Consider the following 27,268-nt stretch of genomic DNA (forward strand, 5'->3'; position numbering starts at 1 on the left):
CGAATGTTTATGGTGTTCTGTTAACATGTTATTTGAAATTGAAAAGTAGAAATGCTGTGACTTAAAACAACTTTTATAAATCAAACATTTAAAAAGATATATATAAATCTTGAATTTGTAAAAGAAAATTTGCGTAACTTCGTCTAACATCTTTATTTCAGAACGAGAAAAAGATCACAGTTCCTCTCGTCCAAGCAGTCCGCGTCCTCAAAAAGCATCCCCAAATGGTTCCATTAGCAGTGCTGGGAACAGCAGCAGAAACAGTAGTCAGTCAAGTTCAGATGGTAGCTGTAAGACAGCTGGGGAGATGGTGTTTGTATATGAAAATGCAAAAGAAGGAGCTCGGAATATAAGAACGTCAGAACGAGTGACACTAATAGTGGATAACACTAGATTTGTTGTAGACCCATCCATTTTTACTGCACAGCCAAATACAATGTTGGGCAGGTTTGTATTATTGCGGTTATTTGCATTACTAATTATAAGGTGCTTTTACTGCCATTATTTTTTTGTTTAAGTTTTACAGTAATTCTCTGTTGAAATGTAACATTTCTGTTTTACAGATGAAAGAACTGAGCTTTGGAGGCTAAATTACTTGTCCCAAGTTAATACAGCTTAGAAAGTGATAGAGTGAGAGCTTGAACTTGGTTTTATTTCTAGTGTTCTTTGCAGTACCAGTAGAAATAGCAAATATATTAGTTATTGAAGTCAGGATACTAAAATATCTTTACAGGTAGAGACTGTAAATTGAATCTAACCAGGTGAATTTAGCAATGATAATATGTTTGCTGCACTTGGGTTCCCATCAATCACAAAATATAAACAATCAGCATTGTTTAAAGGCGGAAAAAAACCCAATAGGTAGTTTAGCTGTAAAGTCAGCATGAATTGTCAGTTTGATGTAGATACTTTAAAAAAAAAAAAAAAAAAAAGGAATGTCAACAAGTAGTTAGCAAAATGAAGGAGATAATTGTCATCTTCTGATTTGTGCTGGTCCAGAGTAATAGATCAATTTAAAGTTTGCAGTTATGGGAACCACAGTCTCAGAAGGATATAGACAATATAGACTTGATTTTTCACCATGTCCAAACTGTACCTTTTAATTGCAAAATCAGTATCTTTGTTCACACTACTGTCAGATGAAACGGCATGTGCATGAAATAGAAGTTTACATAAGATAAAAACTTGTACTTTACTAGATTGCATATGTAATGTGTGTGTGTGTGATTTATCATTGTCTCAATACAGAATAAATGCTGCCATTGTGATATTGCATACATTTTTGAGTAACTAAATATTTTCCTTCAACGTTGACACTATGCTTTATAACATGAAAAAAAAAGTCTTTGAACTATAGGCTTTTTTGTATTTTTAGTATTATACGGGAGGATTATCGACAGAAATTATCAGGAATATGACTTGACAGTGTTAATAATACTTTATATTTTTACATAATATATATAGAAACAATAAAAGTAGATATTTGAAATTTTGGCTGTTATGTTTTCTTAAAAAAACATTTTAAAGTGTTCATATTGATGTGAAAAGAATAGCTTTCCCCTTTTGTAAAAAGTTTAAATGATGACATTTGATTCCTGAAAGACTATCTTCTTTTTCTCCTTTTTCAATTAGCAAAGCCTTCTTTTTATGCCGATTGACTAAAGTGTGTCTTTGGGGATGAAAATTAATATTCATGGGAACTGTAAAAAGCAGTTGGCATTTTTTTTGGAAACTTTGACATAAAAAGCTTTGTTGTTCATAGTTTTCTGTGTTACAACAAAACAGAAAACTATTTGAATTAGGAAACTACTGAGTAGAATACTTAGTTCAACCGTACCATAGGATCTAGAGGTTCACCTTTCTTTAATCATGATTTTTAAATTTTCTGGAGAGTACTAGAGTACATTTTTTATTGTTTAGGACATATTTTGGAAATTGCGTCTTTTCTAAACAGCCATTGTTGAAGGGCCAACAACATGACTTGAAAAAATCATAAAGTCATTTGTATTTTCTTACATAAGAGCTTTTTTTATTTATTTTCTTAAACTTGCCCTTGTCCTATTTCTTCATTCCTGTCTATCCTAGCATTTGATTGCTTGTTTTTCAGTTCTAGGGTGCAAATTTAATAATTTTGAGTAGGATTTGTTACATTTATAGTTAAGGTTGTGAAATGTAAAACAACCTGACTTGTCCTGTATCATATCACTTTGTCTCAGTTTAGCTTGCTATTATGTGCTGCATTATGGCATTAACTGTACAATGAAAATAGCAGTTTTAAGGAAAAAGCACAGATAACATGGTTTCCCTTTTTTTTTTTCTTCCTGGTAAAATTAGTATTAAAAACTCATCTTTTTCCCTAGATTAATTGGTTGGTGGTGTTTTCTGAGAAGGGGTAGGAAGGCTCTTTAGCTTCTGAATTTTGTCGTTTATTTTATTGTAACTTACAGGAAATCTATACTAGTGTTCCCTGCCATCAAAAAGAAAATGTTTTTAATATTCTTTCTTTTATGATGTTTGCCAGAATAAATTAATGATAAAAATTCTTGAACTAAATTTAATGATATAATTCCTTTTTACTTTCGTACATGAAATCTATTTTCCCTTTTGAAGGAAGTATTCTATTGATGTATTTCTCAATTATTTACTATCATAGGATGTTTGGATCTGGCCGAGAACATAACTTTACACGACCCAATGAGAAAGGAGAGTATGAGGTGGCAGAGGGAATTGGTTCCACTGTGTTTCGAGCTATTCTGGTGAGTGTTTCTTATGAGTATTGACTTAATCATAAGACCCTTTCTTGGTAGGTACTTGGATTAGATGCAGAATTCTATTTGAATATCTCTCTGGAGTTATTCCAGGATATTGTTTTTCCTTAAATACCATTTAATTCATCTTTATTTTATTTTGTTTATATTTTTATTTTGCAACAGGGTCTTGCTCTTTTCACCCAGGCTGGATGGAGTGCAGTGGCACAATCACAGCTCACTGCAGCCTCAACCTCCCGGGCTCAAGCAATCCTCCTGCCACACACTTCTGAGTAGCTGGGACTACAGGCATGCACCACTATGCCTGGCTAATTTTTTTTGTTTTCATTTTTTATAGAGATGAGGTCTCACAGTGTTACCTAGGCTATTCTCGAACTCCAGGGCTCAAGCGATCCTCCCGCCTTGGCCTCCCAAAGTGCTGGGATTATAGGCATTGAGCCACCATGCCGTGCTCTCATCTTTATTTTAGTACATACAGATAATATAATATAAGCAAATGAATTTTATGATCTTCAGGATGATAGGATAGGGGATTATTAATCTCTTAGGTTTGCATATATTAGGTATTTAGTAACATTTCTGGAGTCATACTTACTTCTCTTTCTCCTAAATACAGTAAATCGATCATTTTTACTATCTGAGAATGAATATGACTACTTGATTCTTTTATTGCACATAACTAGCAGTGTGGAAACTTAGAAACATCTAAAAGTCATCTCCAAAATGTATTTGTTAACATCTTTAGTTTTTTGTTGGTTTTTTTTTTGTTGTTGTTGTTTTTTGCCCCAGACAGGGTCTCACTCTGTTGCCAAGGCTGCAGTGCAGTAGTGTGATCACAGCTAACTGCAGCCTCGACCTTATGGGTTTAAGTGATCATCCCACCTCAGCCTCCCTAGTAGCTGGGACTATAGGCGTGTGCCACCACGCCCAGCTAATTTTTTTGTATTTTTAGTAGAGATGAGGTTTTGCCATGTTGCCCAGGCTGATCTTGAACTCCTGAGCTCAAGCAGTCCTCCTGCCTTGGCCTCCCAAAGTGCTAGAATTACAGGTGTGAGCCACTGTGCCCAGCTGACGTCTTTGTTTTATAACTTTTTTTTGAGGTTTTAAAAGTTTTTTTTTTTTGAAAAATACTTTATCACACAGAGTCCCTACTTGTAATTTAAATTCAGTGATTTTGGTTCATAAGGCTGGGTGTGGTGGTTCATGCCTATAATCCCAGCACGCTAAGAGACCAAGGCAGGTGGATGGCTTGAGTCCAGGAGTTCAAGACCAACCTGGGCAACATGGCAAAACCCCATCTCTACCAAAAGAATATATCCAAAAATTATCTGGGTGTAGTGGCACGCCTGTAGTTCCAGGTACTTGGGATGTGACAGTTACTACAGGATTGAATGAAGGGGGACGAACGCAGAAATGAAAACAAAGACAAGATAATCTGTTTTAAAGAAGGGGCCGGGGGCTCCTTGCTTCTAGTGAGCAAGGGCCTTGAGCTTCCACAGCCCTTTGTATTTACTGGGGAGAAAGAGCAGGGAGGAGGCGCTGTTGGTCAGCTGCTTGATTTGTCACAGGTTCACATGATTGCTAACAGGCTTCAGTTGTGCCTGTAGATAATCACAAGAAACACTGCCTGGGGCGTGACTGCCCTCAGCATTCGTTTTAGGTGGCAGATGCAGTTTGTCAGTTTGCCAACAACCTGCTTTCATGAGAACAGTTTGCTGTTTGCTCATATAGCCTCCAGTGGTATACTGAGTTGGTCACCACCCTCATTCTTTTGGCCCCCAACACTTGGGAGGCTGAGGTGGGAAGATCTTTTGAGCCAGGAGGCGAAGGTTGCAGTGAGCTGAGATCACACCATTGCACTCCAGCCTAGGTAACAAAGTGAGACCCTGTGTCCAAAAAAAAAGAAAAAAAAAGGTTTGATTGATAGTTTGTGACCGTTTGTGCCACAGCCTGAATATACCATTTTCTTAAATAGTTTGAGGGAAGGGAGGATTCTGTGATGGAAGACAGATAGGGAAAGTAGTTGATCTTGATCAGGTGAGTATTCATACAAGTACCAGAAGATGTTTCACTTCCACTGATGCAGCAACCTTAGAAATTGTGTTACAGGTTACTTTGGTTCAGAACCTCAGGAAACTTGAGACAGGTCTTTTCTTTTTTTTTTAATTTTTTCGTTTGAGATGGAGGCTCGCTCTGTCGCCCAGGCTGGAGTGGAGTGGTGCGATCTCGGCTCACTGCAACCTCTGCCTCGTGAGCTCAAGTGATTCTCCTGCCTCAGCCTCTTGAGTAGCTAGGATTACAGATGTGCACCACCACGCCTGGCTAATTTTTGTATTCTCTTTTTTTTTTTTTTTTTTTTTTTTTTGAGATGGAGTCTCGCTCTGTCACCCAGGCTGGAGTGCAGTGGCGTGATCTCGGCTCACTGCAAGCTCCGCCTCCCGGGTTCACGCCATTCTCCTGCCTCAGCCTCCCGAGTAGCTGGGACTACAGGCGCCCGCCACCACACCCAGCTAATTTTTTTGTATTCTTAGTAGAGACGGTTTCACCGTGTTAGCCAGGCTGGTCTTGAACTTCTGACCCCAGGTGATCTGTCTGCCTCGGCCTCCCAAAGTTCTGAGATTATAGGCGTGAGTCATGGTGCCTGGCCGAGCCAGGTCTTAATTTTGGGGAAAATGTGCTTTTTTAGCTGTCCATATTTCCCCTTGTGGAATTGAAAATAATTTTTATCACTCATCTCTGAAGTAACTTATCTGTGATTCTGGGGTTGTCCTTTAACAACTTGTTAAGTGGATTTTGGAAATAATTAATATTGCTTGTTATAATATGGAATCACCAAAGGGTAGTATTAAAAGAAGAATATCTAATGGTATGTCTTATTTTACATATTTTAATACTTGAATATGACTATAATTCTGTACTAAAAACCTCACATTTTGTTAAATTATCTAGGTAGTATTTAAGGTAACATAATATATCATTCAATTTCCTTACTTTTTAAAAAAACGTTTAAAACTTTATGATGGTTTTATAGAAATACAACTTGTAGAAGGAAAATACATATACATTGGTATGATGTCATAAAGAAGACATGAATTAGGTAACAGGGAGCCCTATGTTCAAATCTTACCTTTGCTTTTAAATAATTTTATGGCAGGCTAAGTCGGTGAATTCATTTGGACCTGAATTTTCCTTATAGGTAAAATGAAAAAGTAGTTAGGTGAATGGAGGTCTCATCTAAGTTTAAACTTCCACATTTCAGAGATGTCAGAGTTCTCTGCTGTTTCTGAAAATGTTACCAGCCCTTCCTTAATAATAAGTTTTGGCTACCTTGCGCTCCAGATATTTTATGCTTTCTTTACTTTTCTTTTTCCAGGATTACTATAAAACAGGAATAATCCGTTGTCCTGATGGCATATCTATTCCTGAACTGAGAGAAGCATGTGACTATCTTTGTATCTCTTTTGAATATAGCACTATTAAATGTAGAGATCTCAGTAAGTATGATGTTTTGTGTGTAAGTGGTTTGTAGAATTAGAATATATTGGAACAAAAAGCCTGAAATTAGTGCTATTTACTTAGTTAGACTTCAAGTATTTAATTGAATTATAAAGCATTCAAGTGCCACAAAGATTATTAATGAAAATTTGCAAAGACCTTGATAATCTCCTTGTGCAATTTTCCAAATATTTTTTCAATTTTAATAATTTTATTTTTTGACAAACCCAGATTTCCTCCTAGACAGTTTTCTGTATTATTTATTTGTTACCAGTTTTATCTCCTAGATTTGGATCCTTGGCTTTGGTCAAGTGTAGTCATTTGGCTTCATTTCTTTGATCACATCATCCAAAAATTTATAATTTTTTGTATTACCACGTATGATAATATGAGCACTATGGAAAACACAAATAATTCTCAAAAACAATACCTATCGTTAAAGATCCTAGATTGAATGTCTAGCCCTCATGTATACATAGGATTAAATGACTTCATCCAGGAACTTCAAATATTGTCTCAAAGCAGTGTGTAGAACATTGTAATCCCAACTCTTTGATTGGTATTCTTCTCTCACTACTTCTTCAGCACCCCTACTCCCATTGTTACTTCTTTAGCACTGCTACTCCCATTGTTTCTCCCAACCCTGAGAAAAGACATGATTATGCACAAAAGAAGTCAAAATAGTGTATGAGAAGTATCAAATGTTGACTTAGGTACTTAAGTCAACACTTAAGTGGTTGAAGAAGTTCAGAGGAAGGGGAAGTCATTGTGGGCTAGAGGATCGTGGAAGAGTTCAGTGGAAATAGGTAGTAAAGAATGAACTAAATGATTTACAAAGAGTAGATAGTATTGTTTTGGGGAATTATTTATATCTTCCATAGTGCCCAGGATATCATCCTACGTGGTAATATAATACAAAAAATTCTCGGAGCTGAGGTTTCTGGAGTAAAGATGTAGTAGGTATACTTTGGAAATACAGTAGATCCAGTAGATTGTCCAATAGATTGTTGGACAGCCAGAACATACAACTGTACATTTGAACAACATTGCTGGGTTTTTGTTGTTGTTGTTTTTGAGATGGAGTCTCGCTGTGTCACCCAGGCTGGAGTGCAGTGGTGCAATCTCAGCTCACTGCAACCTCTGCCTCCTGGGTTCAAGGGATTCTCCTGCCTTAGTCTCCCCAGTAGCTGGGATTACAGGCACCCACCACCACACCTGGCTAATTTTTTCGTTTTAATAGAGACAGGGTTTCACTATGTTGGCCAGGTTGGTCTTGAACTCCTGACCTCAGATGATGCACCTGCGTCGGTCTCCCAAAATGCTGGGATTACAGGCGTGAGCCACCGTGCCTGGCCAAAGTTGCTGTTTTTTCACATCTTAAAAAAATGATTTTAGGGGCTGGGTGCAGTGGCTCACACCTGTAATCCCAACACTTTGGGAGGCAGAGGTGGGCAGATCACCTGAGGTCGGGAGTTCGAGACCAGCCTGACCAACATGGAGAAACCTCGTCTCTACTTAGCCAGGCATGGTGGCGCATGCCTGTAATTCCAGCTACTCGGGAGGCTGAGGTAGGAGAATTGCTTGAACACGGGAGGTGGAGGTTGTGATGAGCCAAGATTGCGCCATTACACTCCAGCCTGGGCAACAAGAGCGAAACTCCATCTCAAAAAAAAAAAAAAAAAAGTTTTAGTTGAAACCATGAGCATTATAGATCCCTGATTTCAAGTTGTGTCTATTCATACGCCCATTTAAATTAATCTTTATATAATTTGATGTTGAATTTTAGTGACTGACAGAGATAGAAAAAAACTAGAATTTTTTACAGATGATGTGACTCTCTTAGTTCTGCAATCTTTTGTTGTGTGTAGTTTACCTTGTCATTACTACTAAGTATCTTTTATTTGTTATGGATTAAAAGTAAGGGTTTTATGTAAAATATGTGTAATATGATTATCCTAGACTTTTAGCTTTTCAGTAATATTTGTAGTTGTTTCTAGATTACTTGTAATATACGTTACTAAAAATTTAGAGATTCTCAAAGACGTTTTAAAAAAAACTATATAGAATTTGAAGAGATGGAAGTGGTCTTGTAAAAATGTAAGTAGACTTTAATCCAAAAGTAAATTTTTTTTCTTGCAAATATATGCCTTTGCTGAATATTTGGAATGGCACTTTGCACTAAAATATCTGGGCTTATATCTTAATTTAAGAAGAAATTATACAATTTGCTTCCATGTTCTCTCTGTCTGGTTGAGGCACTCTTTTTCAGTTTGTGGCATTAAACTAGTTTGGACTTGAGGACAGAGACTATATCTTTTTGACTTTGTGTCTATAGTGTGTGGCACATCTTAAGGACTCAACAAAATGTTTGCTGAACTAATAAATTATTGTATTCCCTTGTGCATTTTTAGGACCCTCTTCCACTGGTTGTCCTCTCTGGTATCATCAGTCTTTCCCTTTCTCTATGTAGTAAACCTCAGGCTCAAACATACTCAAATCTGACTTATGTCTATTCTAGATGTTCAAAAACATTCTCTTTAAAAAAAACTTGAGCTTTTCATTGGAATCCTTTGAAGTTAACTTTTTAGAAGAATTAACATATAGCTTCAAATGCTGTGTCTTCCCATTTATTCACACTTTTGTGTCTTTAGGTAGAGTTTTATCATTTTCTTCATGTAGTTTCTGCTCTGGTCTTGTTAATATTTTGTGTTTTTATTATTGCTGTGTGTAGAATATGTTTAACTTTTCTGAGTGCTAACTTATAATAAAGTTACTGAATTTTGTACATTTAGCCACCTCATAGAGCCTTGTTTGTTTCTAATAATTTTTTAGTTCATCCTCATATATGCCTCAAAGTTGTTGACTGTGTTATAAATAACACTTTTTATATATTTTTTTTGTCCTGTCAAATTGGCTAGAAGATTTTGAACAATGTTAAGTTTAATGGGGATTCTGGCATCTCTGTCTTTAAAGGCACTTCCCTGGACGTGGGGCTCATGTCTATATTCCCAGCACTTTGAGAGGCTGAGGTGGAAGGAGCACTTGAGCCCAGGGGTTTGAAATCATCCTAGGCAACATAGCGAGACCCTGTCTTAAGAAAAATAAAGGCATTTCTTTTAGGCTTAATTACGATGTTACTCATTTTTTTCTTGACTCCTCCAGTTAAAAGGGAGGAGCTTCCTTTGGCTTTTTGGCATCCTTTTTCCTGATCCTTGGAATGTGGTTGTTCTCCACTGTTAGCTACTTTCTGTCTCACAGAATCTGCACTTAATTCTAAGTGATGCTATTCATCACTGTGGCTTCAAATATTATCTTTACACTGGGGATTTCTACCTTTTTATCTTTAATTTCTAAGTATCAACTTTAATTTTTTTTAAATTTTATTTCAGTTGTTTTTGGGATACAGGTGGTTTTGGGTTACATGGATAAGTTTTTAGTGGTTATTTCTGAGATTTTGGTGCACTCATCACCTGGACAGCGTACACTGTACTCAGTATGTAGTCTTTTATCCCTCACTTCCTCCCAGCCTTCCCCACCGACTTCCCAGAGTCCACTAGATCATTCTTGTGCCTCTGTGTCCTGATGAACTATTCATTTCTAGTTTACCATTTAACTAGTCCTTTCGTCCCCTCTTCCTTCTTAATCAAGCTTTTTATGAGTTTCATGCATATAGTACATATAGTGATGAATAAAGACAGACATTGTCCCTGCCTTTATGGAGTTTATAGTCTAGTTGGGAGGACAGACATTTAACAAGTAATAAAAGCTGTGAAAAATGCAGTGAAGAAATGAGAAATTATTAGAAGTGTATGACAAAGGGTCTGTGGAGAATCATTATCTAAGTGCCGTTAAAGCTGAGACCTGAAGGAGTGGCAAAGAGTGGGGGAAAGCTGACCATACAAGCAGTAGAAATGATGTGTGCAGAGGTTTAAGTGGGAAGGAATGTGACATATTTAGGGTACTCAAAAAGGGGCAAATGTGGCTAGAGCAGAGGGATGGAGTATGAGTGGTGAGGAATAAGGCCTGAGAGGTAAAGAGGAAACAAAACTTATGAATTAAACAAATATTTAATGACTCTACTCTGTACTAAGCACTGTTCTAAGTTTTGGGGGTTCAGCATGAACAAACCAGGCATAACTTTCTGTTCTAATGGAACGTACACTCTATTGGGAAAAACGTGATAAACAAAGTAAATAAATCATATATGGTATGTTAGTGATAAGTGCCAAGGAGAAAAAAGTGAAGAAGTTACTTAGAGGAGCCAGAGAAACTTTCATTGGAAATAAAAATGTTAAATTCCAAGCAGAGGTTACTAGCGAATGCACACGATGAAGGAGCTTGTCTGGTATATTTGAGAGCAGCAGAGAGGCCAGGATAGTTGGAGTGGAGTGAGTGAGAGTGTCAGTAATAGGAGATGTGGTCGGAGAGGTAACAAGGCACCTAGGTCAAATAAGGCCTTTATGTTTTGGCTTTTACTCTGAGTGAGATTGGAAGATACGGGAGGGGTTTGAACAAAAGAGTGATATGGTCTGTAAGGCTGTCACATTGTACCATTTCATGGGGGCCCTGTTCACACAGAAGTCAGTGTAAAGTTGTTCAGTGCTATAATCCTGACCCGACTTAAGGTTTAAAAGAATCACTTTTGGCTGTTGTGTTAAAAATGGACCAAAAGGGGAATTGTGCTAGGAGCAAAGAGATCAATTAGGAAGCCATTGTCAAAGTCCAGGTATGAGATGGTAGGGGCTTGGATTAGAGTGGAAGCAGTAAGAAGTAGTCAGATTCTGGGTATATGGGATGTTCAGATTACCAGAATTTCCTCTTCGATTGAATGTGGAGTGGAAAGGAGAGGAGAGCTTTAACTGGAAGTGTGAAGTTGCCATTAATTGAGATGGGGGAGACTTCATGAGGAGCAAAAATCTAAAAGCTTGATTTTGAACATGTTAAGTTTGAAATACCTGTTAGATATCCAAGTAGAAATGTTAAGTGGAGCATTGGGTATACATGTCTAAAGTTCAGCAGAGAAATGTGGGCTAGATATAAGTGGGAGTCATCAGTATATGGATAATATTTAAAGAAAGTATATTAAAGGATTGATTCTACACACTGATCTATAACATTCTTTTTCACACAGCAGGGCTTTATGTACCAAGTTGAGGATTTGAGACTTATTTTAAGGATAGTACAAGTCATGAGAGACAATTAGATTTGGCTGCTGTGGGGAAAATGAATTGCAGAGAGGCAAAAGCAGATGTTGGGGGAATGTAATCAGAAAGATTTTGTAGTAGTTTGGGTGAGAGTTAATGATGAACAGAACCAGGACGGAGGCAAGGGGATGGAATATGTCGGGTTAACTATTGCTGTGTAATAAACCACCCCAAGCTTAGCATAAACTATATTTATTACTCTCATTTATTCTGTGGGTCAGGAATTTATACAGGGCACAGCAGAGGTGGCTTATGGCTGTATCACAATATCTGAGGCCTCATCTGTGAAGAATTGATGGGCTGGGGTGGCTCACAAGGCTGGAGGCTTTATTCACATGTCTGGTGCCAGGACTGGGATGACTGAAAGGCTGGATTCAGCTAGGAATGTCAAACAGAATACCTATGTGTGGTCTCTCCGTATGACTTGAGCTTCTCAAATCCTGGAGGCTGCATTCAGAAAGGAAGCATTTGAAGAAAAAGCATTCCAGAAACCAAGGCAGAAATTGCAAGGCTTCTTTTGACTTAGCCTCCAAAGTCATGTGCTGTCCCCTCACCCATGCTCCTCTGGTTACAAACAAGTTTGTATTACCAGTCTAATTAAAGGGGAGGGGAGCTAGACTCCACTTTTTGGGAAGAGATGTCAAGGTCACCTTGCAGAAAAGTATGTGGCTTAGGAGATTTTGCAGCTATCTTTGTGCCAAAAGAAGGAAATAACACAATTCAAGGTATGTTTAAGAAGACTTGGGGAATTATTTGAATTAGGAGGTAAAGGAGAAATCCAGGATTTATTCATTTAGTATACTAACATTTAAGTTCCCATTATATGCCCAGCACTGTGCTGAGATAGTTCTGAAAACTTGAGTGGATAGTGATGCCATTTACTGATTTGAAAAATACCGTGGAGAGAGATAGAGATAGTAAGTTAAATTTTGGATGTATTGAGTTTGAGGTACTTCTGAGGTTACATCCAAGTGGAAATTTCCAGAAAGCAGCTGAATATAATGCATCTCGAATACAGAAGACTGAATTCGTAGAAATAAATTTGGGAATTCTCAGCATAGGATAAAGAAGAAAAGAACTTAAAATTGTCCTAAGAAATACCAGTATTTAATGAACAGCTGGAGGAGAAAGAGTTGGCAAAGGTTACTGAGGAAGAATAGCCAGTAGGAGGAAAAAAAACAGGGATAATGGTATCAGAGATTCTTAGGGGTGAGTATGTTTCAAGAAAGAGTGTTCCATTGTAGGAGATTAAACTGAGAGGTCAAATAAGATTAGGACCAAAAGATGATTATTGTCTTTAACAATATAAAGGCCATTTGGAGACCATAGCAAGACATTTTTGTAGTATGGTGAGAATGGAAGCCAGATTGGAATTGGTTCAGAAGTTGGGGAGAGAGAAGGTGTTGAAATATAGGTAATTGTCTATAAAGATAACTTTTTAAAATGATAATGGGAAATAGCCAGCCTGGAGAGAGACATGGCTAAGTAATATTAATGTAGATTAGTTAATTATCTAATCAATTATTATATTAATTGTAATATGTTAATTATATAGTGTTAATTATTATATAATATATAATTATAGAGACATCTTTTAGGGAGGAAAAACTCTCCCTTGGGAGACTGTAGGTTTGAGTTCTAGTGTCCTCCTTCACCCCTTCTCCAGTTCTCCAGTTTTTACAACACACACACACACAAACACACACATGCACACTGTCTCTCTCTCTCGCTCACTCTCTCTCTTTCTCTCTCTCTCTCTCTCTCTCATGCGTATGGTTGCCATGGTTGCTTCTTTAACTTCGCTCTCCAGGCTGATGCAGTAGCAGTAGTTCTTGAGATGTTGGCATCTTCAGTAGAGAGATAGGACATTGCCATTAAATAGGAATAAAAGAAAAAAGCAGTGCAGATGAGTTTGTGGCTATGCATTTAGGAAATTGAAGTTGTTCATTATGTCTGTGCTTAAGGAGGTTGAAATCTATCTTTCAGCTCTCTCACTTCTAGTATCAAGTTTGCTGTGGAATTCCTGCATCATGTTGTATTTTGCTTGACCTTTTGCCTGCGTTATTCTAAAGACTATTGACCCTTTTCACCTCACCTCTCAACCTGCACTGAAATATTAATTCTGTTTGTAACTTTCGGAGAAGGAGAGCATGCAGGAAATGGAATATAAGAACTATTTCAGTTTATGTGGATAACCTGAAAAGTATCTTTAAGATACACCTTAAGACATATTGCATATACTGATGGAAGATAATATGGTATAGTGAAAAATATGCTAGGCTAGGGATAGAGTTTTAATTCTGACTTTGCAAATTAGTTTTGTAATATTAGGCAAGTTATTTCATGATGTGTAAAATGAGGGGGCCTATGTAGGCTGCCTTTAATTGGCCTTTCTTGTTATAAAATTCTATATTTCTAAAAGAACTCTTTTTAGGAAAAGTTTTGGTAAGATATTTTTGTGGATTTCATTCCAGGTGCCCTAATGCATGAGTTATCAAATGATGGTGCTCGTAGACAATTTGAATTTTATCTGGAAGAAATGATCCTCCCTCTCATGGTAGCTAGTGCCCAGAGTGGGGAACGGGAATGTCATATAGTGGTGCTTACAGATGATGATGTGGTTGATTGGGATGAAGAATATCCACCACAGATGGGAGAAGAATATTCACAAAGTAAGTATTCTGGCATGTTTTCTCTCTCCTGAATCATCACGAATTATTTCTTGTTTATGTAAAGAAAGAGCTCTTCTCATAGACCAGCAAACTATAGCCTGGGGGTCAATCCAGCCCATCACCTATTTTTATAAATTAAGTTTTATGTATTGCCTATGGCTGCTTTCATGCTACAGTGGCAGAGTTGAGTAGTTGCAACAGAAACTGCATGGCTCGCAATGCCCAAAGTATTTATTATATGTCCCTGTACAGAAGAATATGCCCCGCCCATGCCATACACACATGGTTAGTTATTTGTTGACTCTCTGGAACTTGATAGATTTTTTTTTCTTTGTATTTAAAAGCATTCAGGAGAACTAGTTCCTTTATAAAAATAGTTTTTTTAAAAAATGAGTTTTTTTACATAAATTTGGAAGCTTTAACTCATTGATTTTGAGGATAACTTTAAGTTCTAAGGTACCCTTTTTTAAAATATCATATATGTTCATCAAGGATACAATGACCCTTCATAAGGCTTTGTAGAATTATAGTTCTTTGGGGCATTTCTGACCAAAATGGCCTATCTTGAGCAGCAGTCACTAACATTTTTTCTTTTTTTGTTGTTGTTTTTTCTTGATGAGCCCAATATTAGTATTTTTGACCAGTTTTATAAATAAGGAAAAATTGAAAGAATGACTCAAGGAATTGAATAAAATAGCCTAGCATCTTCTTCTGTACTATATAGTCTGTTGACTTGGTAAGGATTAGGGTTTAATATAGAAAGTACCAAAACACCTTATCTCTGATTTTTCCATTTTACATATGCTTTTCTAAAATCAAAACAAAGCAGACTCCAGATGGCATTCTTTTTTACTTCTGAAGGAGATTTTTGAAAGATTATTTTAACACAAGTTATGGTAGCACTTTACAGAGTTTGCGTTGAGATATTTCTTTTGCATGATGTACTTAAATGAGTGTTGTGATTCCTTTGTGGATAGTTGTAGTAATAGACATTTCTGTTGCTATTTCCTCAGTTCTAGGCTCTTTGCTGACAATGGTTTTCTATAATATGTGGAATAAAAAGTTGAACAAAACCCAAGAAAAATGAAAGGTTGTCAAAAATAAAAGAGGTATACTAAATTATTTTCTGTTAAGGAAAAGGAGTGAACAAGCTTATAACTTACATTTTACTTTTCAAAAGGTTTGACCCCAAGAAAGTACAGTCAACCATAGAATATAGAAATGATATTATAGTGATAAAGGAATTATAATAAACCTGGTGTTTTCTTTTCCATTGTTGAACTTTTCACTTCAATATTTTTTTGTTTTCTTGTTTTTTATCTTAAAGCTTAAAAGGCCTGAAAACATTTTTACTTAATTGTCTAAATATGTATTATTTTGTATCAAGATGATCCAACATAAAGAAGATTCATTTGAGGAGCTAGAGATAGCCTTTCGGCCTGATTTTTCTACATGTGACTTTATGACAGATATTGTCCTTTCTAAGATCTAAAATAATCTTTATCTTAAAATACCAGTAAATCTTAAGGATGTAGTAGTAATCACAAATTTACCCCATGAGTAGAGTTTATATACGTATTTTCCTTTTATTGGCTCTTAAACCAGCATGTTTGGTTTGTGAGTGTGTTTTTCTTTTTTTGAAAAAACCTTTGCAGTTCACCTTTTAAGGGAGATAACTCAACCTGAAAGAGAGAAGGCGAGGAATGTCCATCAGTCTAACTCCCTGAAGTTCTCAGCACATTTGGAAGACTCAACATGTTGTCAGTGGAATGTCTGTCCTTTGCAAAGCCAGTTTGCTCTAAACAGACTAACCTAGGCAGAACTTGCTCGAATCTGCCATTTTTAACATCAGTATTAAATGGGGCTGTTCGCCTGAATGGAAAACAGTTTGTGGGGAGGGTCTTTGCCTTTTGGGAAATTATTAATAGTTGCTCAATCCATGAAATGTAAAATGTATCTGTTTTGTACTCTTTGACAAGGCAGTTTTTCCCCCTCTAGACTAGGCCTTGTAGACATCTTAGCAAAGTCCTTTACTTTGCTTGATAATGATGCGATATGGATATCTTCTTTGGATTCTTTTATTTGAAACTTGGGGCAGATCCCATTCCAATAAATGTGTAGATGATGTATCTTTCAGAAGGAGATTCTTCCTATGGATTGGGTTTTCTGATTGGTTGTCAAAGCTTTTCTTGTTTCCACTTAAGTAGACATTTGCTTCTACATTAACTATACTGAATACTGCCCTGTCATGTTGGCTAGTCATCCTTTGGCATTACTGCATCCATTATTTGGGCTTTTAGGACTGTTAGGCCCCTTTGATGAGCAAGATAAATTTAAGTTCATCTCTAAATCCTTTAATTTTAATACAATAATATTTTTCTTTTTGTTTCCAGTTATTTATAGCACAAAATTATATAGATTTTTCAAGTATATTGAAAACAGAGATGTGGCCAAGTCAGTTTTGAAGGAGAGGGGTCTTAAGAAGATTAGATTGGGAATAGAAGGTAAGACATTTTCATTATTTTCTATTAATTTTCTTTTGAAAACAAAAAGGTTAAAAACAATTGGATCTTATTTAGAATACAGTTGGAATACTTTGAGAAAAACTCTGACAAATGATTACCACATGCTTATGCAGTAGACCTATAAATAACAAAAATCAGCTGCACTTAGAAGACAGATAAAAGGCCATTAGAAATTGTTATTCCGTAAGATTCTCTAGTGATAGAGATATGAATTTGTCTTTTTCTGCCCTAGTTTGCCCTAATTCATTTTTGACAAAGCCCATGTGGTGTGTGTGGACATGAATATATGTACATTCCCATAGGATTGGCAGGGCTTTTTGCATAGTAGTGATCATTGAAGCCCAATAGAATTAAAAATTACTTCCTTAAAATTCATGTAAAAGCAGCACTACTAGTAGCTTACTTATGTCTTAAAGTATGATAATAGCTTATTTTCAAGGTAAGTACAAATTACGAAATATTCTTTGATCTTTTGTAAATGCATAGAGTTTTAGATAGCTTACTTTATGAATTAAAAGAATTTTTCTGTAATGTTTTATCAGATGCCTCTTTTATTTTAAAATACCCTAAGAAGAACAAAGTGTCTTAATTGATATAACATGACAGTGTGTAAAGAGTAAAGGCTCTGGAGCCAGATTACTTATGTTCAAATCCTGTGACTTAATAGCTGTATGACCTTGGCCAAGGCACTTAAAAATTCTGTGCCTCAGTTTCTTTCCTCTAAAATGAGAGCATTAATGAGTACTTTATAAGTACAAAAACCTTTATAAGGTTTTTGTAAGGATAGAATGAATTAATATATGAAAAACACTTAAAACACTGCCTAGTACATAGTAAGTTTGCAGTATATGTTTGTGATGGTGATAATGAAGATAATAATAGTATTGATCATTAACCTACCTGATTGAACTGCTGGAGAATAGTAATGGGCTGCTGAGATATATAGGAAGAATAACCAGAAACAGGATTTTTGTGTGGGAAGGGGCAGAGACTTTGGGCTTAAAAAGCAATGGAATTGCTGATATATGAAGCATTGGTCTAGTGTCCTAGTCCATTACTTTGTAAACAGTGAGATTTAGCTACTTGGTCTTAGAGCTAGAGAGAAGGCACTGGGAGCTACTTTAGATTGGGAGGACAGGGAAGGCCTCCTGAGGAGAAGACATTCAAGGGGAGGCCTGGTGACAAAAATGGTTCTAGAAGGAGAAAATAGCAAGTGCAAAAGTGTTGAGGTAGGAATGAGCTTACTACATTTGTGGTACAGAAAACATACATATGTCTGGTATAATAAATGAGGAGGAGATTTGAAGAGATATAGTTGGTCTGAAAGTTAGTAGAAGAGATAAAGTAGGATCAGAAGATGCAGGGTCTTACAGGCCATGGTAAGGAGTATACTGGCCACGTGTCTTAAGGTAAGTCCCTCAGCCTTTCTGAGCATCAGTTTCCTTTATCTTGGTAGTGAGTATAATACTCTGTATATCTTAGAGGATAGTTGTGATAATCAAATATTATTTACTAGAAATTACTTCCTTCCCACTCTACTTCCTCTTTCTCTACATGGCGACTATTATTCATCCTTTAAATCCTCTGAAACCTTGGAACCTCTGTGAAATTGTTCCTTAGAATAATTTGCTATATAATACTCTGTTCAGTAATAGACTGTGAGCTCCTTGAGAGAAGTCAAGTTGCATATTTCATACCTAACATGTGGTCTAGTTCCTAGGTATAGGTGGTTCTCAAATAGTAAATAAATGATTTATGGAAAAGCTATATGTAAATTAGTTACTGAAAGTGAGGACTTCTTTCTCTGTCACAGGGAGATAATAGCAGTGCTCTAAAGCATTGAGTCATAACTCTTAAATGAATTTTCATATAATTGTAAGGACCTATAACAAGTAGTATTTACTATTAACCTCATATAAAATTCATTTAAAACAGTACATTATATGTGTGTGTATGTATATATATAATGTAATATATATAGCTGTATATATCTGATTATATAATATTTCACTCCTAAATATTTTAATATGCAGCTCTAAAAATATTTTAACATACCCAACAAAATTAAAGAATACTTTATTTGAATCAATCCATATTAAAATTTATCAGTGGTCTCCCCAAATTTCCTTTTAGCTGTTTTCTCTAAACCAACATTCAGTCTAGGACCACATCTTATAACTAATTGCTTGTTTTGTCAAATTTCTCAATCTAGAATAGTTCCTTATTTATGATATTGTCCTATTGAAGAGTCTGGGCCAGTTGTCTTGTAGAGGGTCCCACTTCTGGATTTGCCCTGTTATTTCCTTGGTGTGTCCTTCAGTTTAGTCCCTCTCTTCTGTAATTTCTGTGAACTGTAAGTTAGATTAAAGGCTTAGTCCGTTTTCTCACTGCTGTAAAGAACTACCTGGGGGGTGGAGCCAAGATGGCCTAATAGGAACAGCTCCAGTCTACAGCTCCCAGCATGAGCGACACAGAAGATGGGTGATTTCTGCATTTCCAACTGAGGTACCAGGTTCATCTCACTGGGGAGTGCCGGACAGTGGGTGCAAGGACAGTGGGTGCAGCGCACCGTGCGTGAGCCAAAGCAGGGCGAGGCATCGCCTCACCTGGGAAGCGCAAGGGGTCGGGGAATTCCCTTTCCTAGTCAAAGAAAGCGGTGACAGACAGCACCTGGAAAATTGGGTCACTCCCACCCTAATACTGCGCTTTTCCAACGAGCTTCACAATTGGGACACCAGGAGATTATATCCCGCACCTGGCTTGGAGGGTCCTACGCCCACGGAGCCTCGCTCATTGCTAGCACAGCAGTCTGAGATCAAACTGCAAGGCAGCAGCGAGGCTGGGGGAGGGGTACCCGCCATTGCTCAGGCTTGAGTAGGTAAACAAAGCGGCCTGGAAGCTCGAACTGGGTGGAGCCCACCATAGCTCAAGGAGGCCTGCCTGTCTGCCTCTGTAGGCTCCTCCTCTGGGGGCAGGGCACAGACAAACAAAAGACAGCAATAACCTCTGCAGACTTAAATGTCCCTGTCTGACAGCTTTGAAGAGAGTAGTGGTTCTCCCATCACGCAGCTTGAGATCTGAGAATGGGCAGACTGCCTCCTCAAGTGGGTCCCTGACCCCCGAGTAGCCTAACTGGGAGGCACCCCCCGGCAGGGGTAGACTGACACCTCACACGGCCAGGTACTCCTCTGAGACAAAACTTCCAGAGGAACAATCAGGCAGCAGCATTTGCGATTCACCAGTATCCGCTGTTCTGTAGCCACTGCTGCTGATACCAAGGCAAACAGGGTCTGGAGTGGACCTCCAGTAAACTCCAACGGACCTGCAGCTGAGGGTCCTGACTGTTAGAAGGAAAACTAACAAACAGAAAGGACATCCACACCAAAAACCCATCTGTATGTCACCATCATCAAAGACCAAAGGTAGATAAAACCACAAAGATGGGGAAAAGACAGAGCAGAAAAACCGGAAACTCTAAAAATCAGAGCGCCTCTCCTCCTCCAAAGGAACGCAGCTCCTCACCAGCAACGGAACAAAGCTGGACGGAGAATGACTTTGATGAGTTGAGAGAGAAAGGCTTCAGAAGATCAAACTACTCCGAGCTAAAGGAGGAAGTTCGAACCAATGCCAAAGAAGTTAAAAACTTTGAAAAAAAATTAGACGAACGGATAACTAGAATAACCAATGCAGAGAAGTCCTTAAAGGATCTGATGGAGCTGAAAACCATGGCACGAGAACTGTGTGACAAATGCACAAGCCTCAGTAGCCAATGCGATCAACTGGAAGAAAGGGTATCAGTGATGGAAGACAAAATGAATGAAATGAAGCGTGAAGAGAAGTTTAGAGAAAAAAGAATAAAAAGAAACGAACAAAGCCTCCAAGAAATATGGGACTATGTGAAAAGACCAAATCTACATCTAATTGGTGTACCTGAAAGTGACGGGGAGAATGGAACCAAGTTGGAAAACACTCTGCAGGATATTATCCAGGAGAACTTCCCCAATCTAGCAAGGCAGGCCAACATTCAAATTCAGGAAATACAGAGAACGCCACAAAGATACTCCTTGCGAAGAGCAACTCCAAGACACATAATTGTCAGATTCACCAAAGTTGAAATGAAGGCAAAAATGTTAAGGGCAGCCAGAGAGAAAGGTCGGGTAACCCACAAAGGGAAGCCCATCAGACTAACAGCTGATCTCGTGGCAGAAACTCTACAAGCCAGAAGAGAGTGGGGGCCAATATTCAACATTCTTAAAGAAAATAATTTTCAACCCAGAATTTCATATCCAGCCAAACTAAGCTTCAAAAGTGAAGGAGAAATAAAATCCTTTACAGACAAGCAAATGCTGAGAGATTTTGTCACCACCAGGTCTGCCCTAAAAGAGCTCCTGAAGGAAGCACTAAACATGGAAAGGAACAACCAGTACCAGCCACTGTAAAAACATGCCAAATCGTAAAGACCATCAAGGCTAGGAAGAAACTGCATCAACTAATGAGCAAAATAACCAGCTAACATCATAATGACAGGATCAAATTCATACATAACAATATTAACCTTAAACGTAAATGGGCTAAATGCTCCAATTAAAAGACACAGACTGGCAAATTGGATAAAATGTCAAGACCCTTCAGTGTACTGTATTCAGGAAACCCATCTCACGTGCAGAGACACACATAGGCTCAAAATAAAGGGATGGAGGAAGATCTACTAAGCAAATAGAGAACAAAAAAAGGCAGGGGTTGCAATCCTAGTCTCTGATAAAACAGACTTTAAACCAACAAAGATCAAAAGAGACAAGGCCATTACATAATGGCAAAGGGATCAATTCAACAAGAAGAGCTAACTGTCCTAAATATATATGCACCCAATACAGGAGCACCCAGATTCATAAAGCAAGTCCTTAGTCACTTACAAAGAGACTTAGACTCCCACACAATAATAATGGGAGACTTTAACACCCCACTGTCAACATTAGACAGATCAATGAGACAGAAAGTTAACAAGGATATCCAGGAATTGAACTCAGCTCTGCACCAAGCGGACCTAATAGACATCTACAGAATTCTCCACCCCAAATCAACAGAATATACATTCTTTTTAGCACCACACCACACCTACTCCAAAATTGACCACATAGTTGGAAGTAAAGCACTCCTCAACAAATGTAAAAGAACACAAATTATAACCAACTGTCTCTCAGACCACAGTGCAATCCAACTAGAACTCAGGATTAAGAAACTCACTCAAAACCGCTCAACTACATGGAAACTGAACAACCTGCTCCTGAATGACTACTGGGTACATAACGAAATGAAGGCAGAAATAAAGATGTTCTTTGAAACCAACGAGAACAAGGACACAACATACCAGAACCTCTGGGACACATTAAAAGCAGTGTGTAGAGGGGAATTTATAGCACTAAATGCCCACAAGAGAAAGCAGGAAAGATCTAAAATTGACACCCTAACATCACAATTAAAAGAACTAGAGAAGCAAGAGCAAACACATTCAAAAGCTAGCAGAAGGCAAGAAATAACTAAGATCAGAGCAGAACTGAAGGAAATAGAGACACAAAAAACCCTTCAAAAAATCAATGAATCCGGGAGCTGGATCAACAAAATTGATAGACTGCTAGCAAGACAAATAAAGAAGAAAAGAAAGAAGAATCAAATAGACGCAATAAAAAATGACAAAGGGGATATCACCACCGATCCCACAGAAATACAAACTACCATCAGAGAATACTATAAACACCTCTATGCAAATAAACTAGAAAATCTAGAAGAAATGGATAAATTCCTCAACACATACACTCCCCCAAGACTAAACCAGGAAGAAGTTGAATCTCTGAATAGACCAATAACAGGCTCTGAAATTGAGGCAATAATTAATAGCTTACCAACCAAAAAAAGTCCAGGACCAGATGGATTCACAGACGAATTCTACCAGAGGTACAAGGAGGAGCTGGTACCATTCCTTCTGAAACTATTCCAATCAACAGAAAAAGATGGAATCTTCCCTAACTCATTTTATGAGGCCAGCATCATGCTGATACCAAAGCCTGGCAGAGACACACACAAAAAGAGAATTTTAGACCAATATCCTTGATGAACATTGATGCAAAAATCCTCAATAAAATACTGGCAAACCGAATCCAGCAGCACATCAAAAAGCTTATCCACCATGATCAAGTGGGCTTCATCCCTGGGATGCAAGGCTGGTTCAACATACGAAAATCAATAAACGTAATCCAGCATATAAACAGAACCAAAGACAAAAACCACATGATTATCTCAATAGATGCAGAAAAGGCGTTTGACAAAATTCAACAACATTTCATGCTAAAAACTCTCAATAAATTAGGTATTGATGGGACGTATCTCAAAATAATGAGAGATATCTATGACAAACCCACAGCCAATATCATACTGAATGGGCAAAAACTGGAAGCCCTTTGAAAACTGGCACAAGACAGGGATGCCCTCTCTTACCACTCCTATTCAACATAGTGTTGGAAGTTCTGGCCAGGGCAGTCAGGCAGGAGAAGGGAATAAAGGGTATTCAATTAGGAAAAGAGGAAGTCAGATTATCCCTGTTTGCAGATGACATGATTATATATCTAGAAAACCCCATCATCTCAGCCCAAAATCTCCTTAAACTGATAAGCAACTTCAGCAAAGTCTCAGGATACAAAATCAATGTGCAAAACTCACAAGCATTCTTATACACCAATAACAGACAGAGAGCCAAATCATGAGTGAACTCCCATTCACAATTGCTTTAAAGAGAATAAAATACCTAGGAATGCAACTTACAAGGGACGTGAAGGACCTCTTCAAGGAGAACTACAAACCACTGCTCAATGAAATAAAAGAGGATACAAAGAAATGGAAGAACATTCCATACTCATGGGTAGGAAGAATCAATATTGTGAAAATGGCCATACTGCCCAAGGTAATTTATAGATTCAATGCCATCCCCATCAAGCTACCAATGACTTTCTTCACAGAATTGGAAAAAACTACTTTAAAGTTCATATGGGACCAAAAAAGAGCCCACATTGCCAAGTCAATCCTAAGCCAAAAGAACAAAGCTGGAGACATCACACTACCTCACTTCAAACTATACTACAAGGCTACAGTAACCAAAACAGCATGGTACTGGTACCAAAACAGAGATATAGACCAATGGAACAGAACAGAGCCCTCAGAAATAATGCCGCTTATCTACAACTATCTGATCTTTGACAAACCTGAGAAAAACAAGCAATGGGGAAAGGATTCCCTATTTAATAAATGGTGCTGGGAAAACTGGCTAGCCATATGTAGAAAGCTGAAACTGGATCCCTTCCTTACACCTTATACAAAAATTAATTCAAGATGGATTAAAGACTTACATGTTAGACCTAAAACCATAAAAACCCTAGAAGAAAACCTAGGCATTACCATTGAGGACATAGGCATGGGCAAGGACTTCATGTCTAAAACACCAAAAGCAATGGCAACAAAAGCCAAAATTGACAAATGGGATCTGATTAAACTAAAGAGCTTCTGCACAGCAAAAGAAACCACCATCAGACTGAACAGGCAACCTACGGAATGGGAGAAAATTTTTGCAATCTACTCATCTGACAAAGGGCTAATATCCAGAATCTACAATGAACTCAAACAAATTTACAAGAAAAAAACAACCCCATCAAAAAGTGAGCAAAGGATATGAACAGAACACTTCTCAAAAGAAGACATTTATGCAGCCAAAAAACACATGAAAAAATGCTCATCATCACTGGCCATCAGAGAAATGCAAATCAAAACCACAATGAGATACCATCTCACACCAGTTAGAATGGCAATCATTAAAAAGTCAGGAAACAACAGGTGCTGGAGAGGATGTGGAGAAATAGGAACACTTTTACACTGTTGGTGGGACTGTAAACTAGTTCAACCATTGTGGCAGTCGGTGTGGCGATTCCTCAGGGATCTAGAACTAGAAATACCATTTGACCCAGCCATCCCATTACTGGGTATATACCCAAAGGATTATAAATCATGCTGCTATAAAGACACTTGCACACGTATGTTTATTGTGGCACTATTCACAATAGCAAAGACTTGGAACCAACCCAAATGTCCAACAGTGATAGACTGGATTAAGAAAAGTGGCACATATACACCATGGAATACTATGCAGCCATAAAATTGATGAGTTCATGTCCTTTGTAGGGACGTGGATGAAGCTGGAAACCATCATTCTCAGCAAACTATTGCAAGGACAAAAACCAAACACCACATGTTCTCACTCATAGGTGGGAATTGAACAATGAGAACACATGGACACAGGAAGGGGAACATCACACACAGGGGACTGTTGTGGGGTGGGGGGAGGGGGGAGGGATAGCACTGGGAGATATACCTAATGCTAAATGACGAGTTAATGGTTGCAGGACACCAACATGGCACATGTATAAATATGTAACAAACCTGCACGTTGTGCACATGTACCCTAAAACTTAAAGTATAATAACAATAAAAAAAAAAAAAAAAAAGAACTACCTGAAAGTGGGTCATTTATGAAGAAGCAAAGAGGTTTATTTGGTGCACAGTTCTGCAGGCTTAACAGGAAGCATGACTGGGAGGCCTCAGAAAAGTTAACAATCATGGCAGAAGGCAAAGAGGAAGCAAGGACCTTCTTCACATGGTGGCAGGAGAGAGTGAAGGAACTGCCCATACTTTTAAGCCGTCAGATCTCATGAGAACTCACTATCACAAGAACAGCATGGTAGAAACTGCCGGCATGATTCAAACACCTCCCACCAGGCCCCTCTCCTGACACATTGGGATTACAGTTTTAATGAGATTTGGGTGGGAGCACAGAGCCAAACCATATCTGTGAGTGACAACCTGATCTCTCCATTATAAGATTAAGATGTTCCTTTGTGTGTTATTTTGACACTAAGAGTATGTTCAGCTCCCTGCTAATCATTACCTAAAGATTTTAAATACTAGTTGATAATTTTTGCCTGAATTTGTAATTTCATTAAGGATTGCAAAATGATAATTTTCTAATTTATCATTCCTTTTACATTTATCAGCTGGTATTTTGTAAAACAGAGCTTTCCTCTACCTAATGAGGTTATTTGGTTAGCTATCATTATCTCTGTTTTTAAGAGAAAGAAGCTAAAGCTTAAAAGGTTGAATACTTATTAAAGTTTTTTTGGGAATAAATAGCAGAGCCATGTCTTGAATCCAAGTCTCTGTGATTTGAGTCTGTGAGTGGTTTTGAAATATTATTTCAAGTGGAAATTTTAAAAATTTAAAATTTAAAATTAAAAAAATTTCCACTTAAATAGCCAATATTATTTGCCTGTGTACTACACATCTGTGATATTGGGCTTGACTTTGGCAGGATGGTAACTAACCAGGCTCTTCTGTTCTTTTTTTCAATAACTGCTTCTATGTACTGAAGCACTGTTTTCTTTCTCCACTAATATGTACACCAATAGCTGTATTTTCTTATCAAGTCTATTACTTTTACCTCTTGAAAAAATAAGTAGAATAGTCATAACCCCAGCAGAAGTGTTGAGACTTTCCTGGGATTAAAGAAAAAAAATTGAGATTTCCAATTTAGCCCTTTTGTTACTATCCTCCCCCACCATTTCTATGCCCCTGCCATACCAATCCCAAGTCCCTTAAAAAAAGTTTATTAGAATATTAAATGTGCTGACTTTTATGGGAGCTAGATTGGGTTGGTGTATAAGAGACATGAGGAGGACCGGAGAGAACTTGGATATGTGAGAAAAGATGAAATGTAAGGCTGGAAGTATTCAAAAAATAATTTTAGCTCTGTGGTCCCATATTCATATTGAGAGATTGCTATAGTCAGGCCTACCTAAGACCTCTTCTGCTTACTTTTAAGCAGGCTTTTTGGGTTTATTGGTGTTGTTAAACACAAATGTGTCGTGGGAAAGCACAAATAATTCTTATCTAAATCATTCTCCACACCACAATTCCACCGAAAGGCACTCCTTTGGGGTTTTTCATTTTGTTTGTTTCACTTATCCTTTAATGGAACAACATCTCTCAACCTCCTAGGGTTGGGTTCTTAAGGCAGTTTAGGACTACTGCTACCCCATCTAGCAGACCATATTGGATGTGGCCTTAACTCCCATCATTAGTCCTTGTCCTGAACTCAGTAGAAAGCTCTCTTCTGTCAGAGTAATTGGCTGAGACTTAGAACAGAACCTGAAGTTTAAGACAACGAACTCTAAAATAATTGTGGAATTACAGTTCCTGTGGAATATAGGAAATGCGAGACAAAGTAATGAGGTCTTTAATTGGATGGGATTGTGAATTATTCTACCCTCTGCATCCTGGGCAGGAATGGCAAGACAGTAGTAGGACTGGCTCTTATCACTGAAAGTTCACCTATATACAGAACCTCTTATTTCCCAATTCCATGTTTCTGGAACTGCATACAAAATTTTGTTCTCTGCAAGATTTAAACAAATTACTAAGCTTAAAAAAAAATCTTAGCTTCTCTTTTAATAAAGAGTATAATTTACTCTTTATTAAAGAGTAGAATTTACTCATGGCTCTCCTCCATT

General features: G+C 37.7%; 1 protein-coding gene across 1 annotated transcript in view; it reads left to right on the forward strand.

The window, feature by feature from the left end:
* Positions 1 to 27,268, forward strand: part of BTBD10 (BTB domain containing 10) — a gene marked incomplete at its 5' end in the record, with an annotated part of 77,247 nt that overhangs the window by 45,488 nt on the left and 4,491 nt on the right. Inside the window, 5 exon segments of the mRNA NM_001134155.1 lie at positions 162 to 447; positions 2,654 to 2,756; positions 6,142 to 6,262; positions 13,942 to 14,139; positions 16,533 to 16,643. Coding sequence (NP_001127627.1) covers positions 162 to 447; positions 2,654 to 2,756; positions 6,142 to 6,262; positions 13,942 to 14,139; positions 16,533 to 16,643 — 819 coding nt within the window.

This window comes from Pongo abelii, chromosome 9 (genome assembly GCF_028885655.2).
Source record: "Pongo abelii isolate AG06213 chromosome 9, NHGRI_mPonAbe1-v2.0_pri, whole genome shotgun sequence".
In the NCBI taxonomy this organism is placed as follows: domain Eukaryota; kingdom Metazoa; phylum Chordata; class Mammalia; order Primates; family Hominidae; genus Pongo; species Pongo abelii.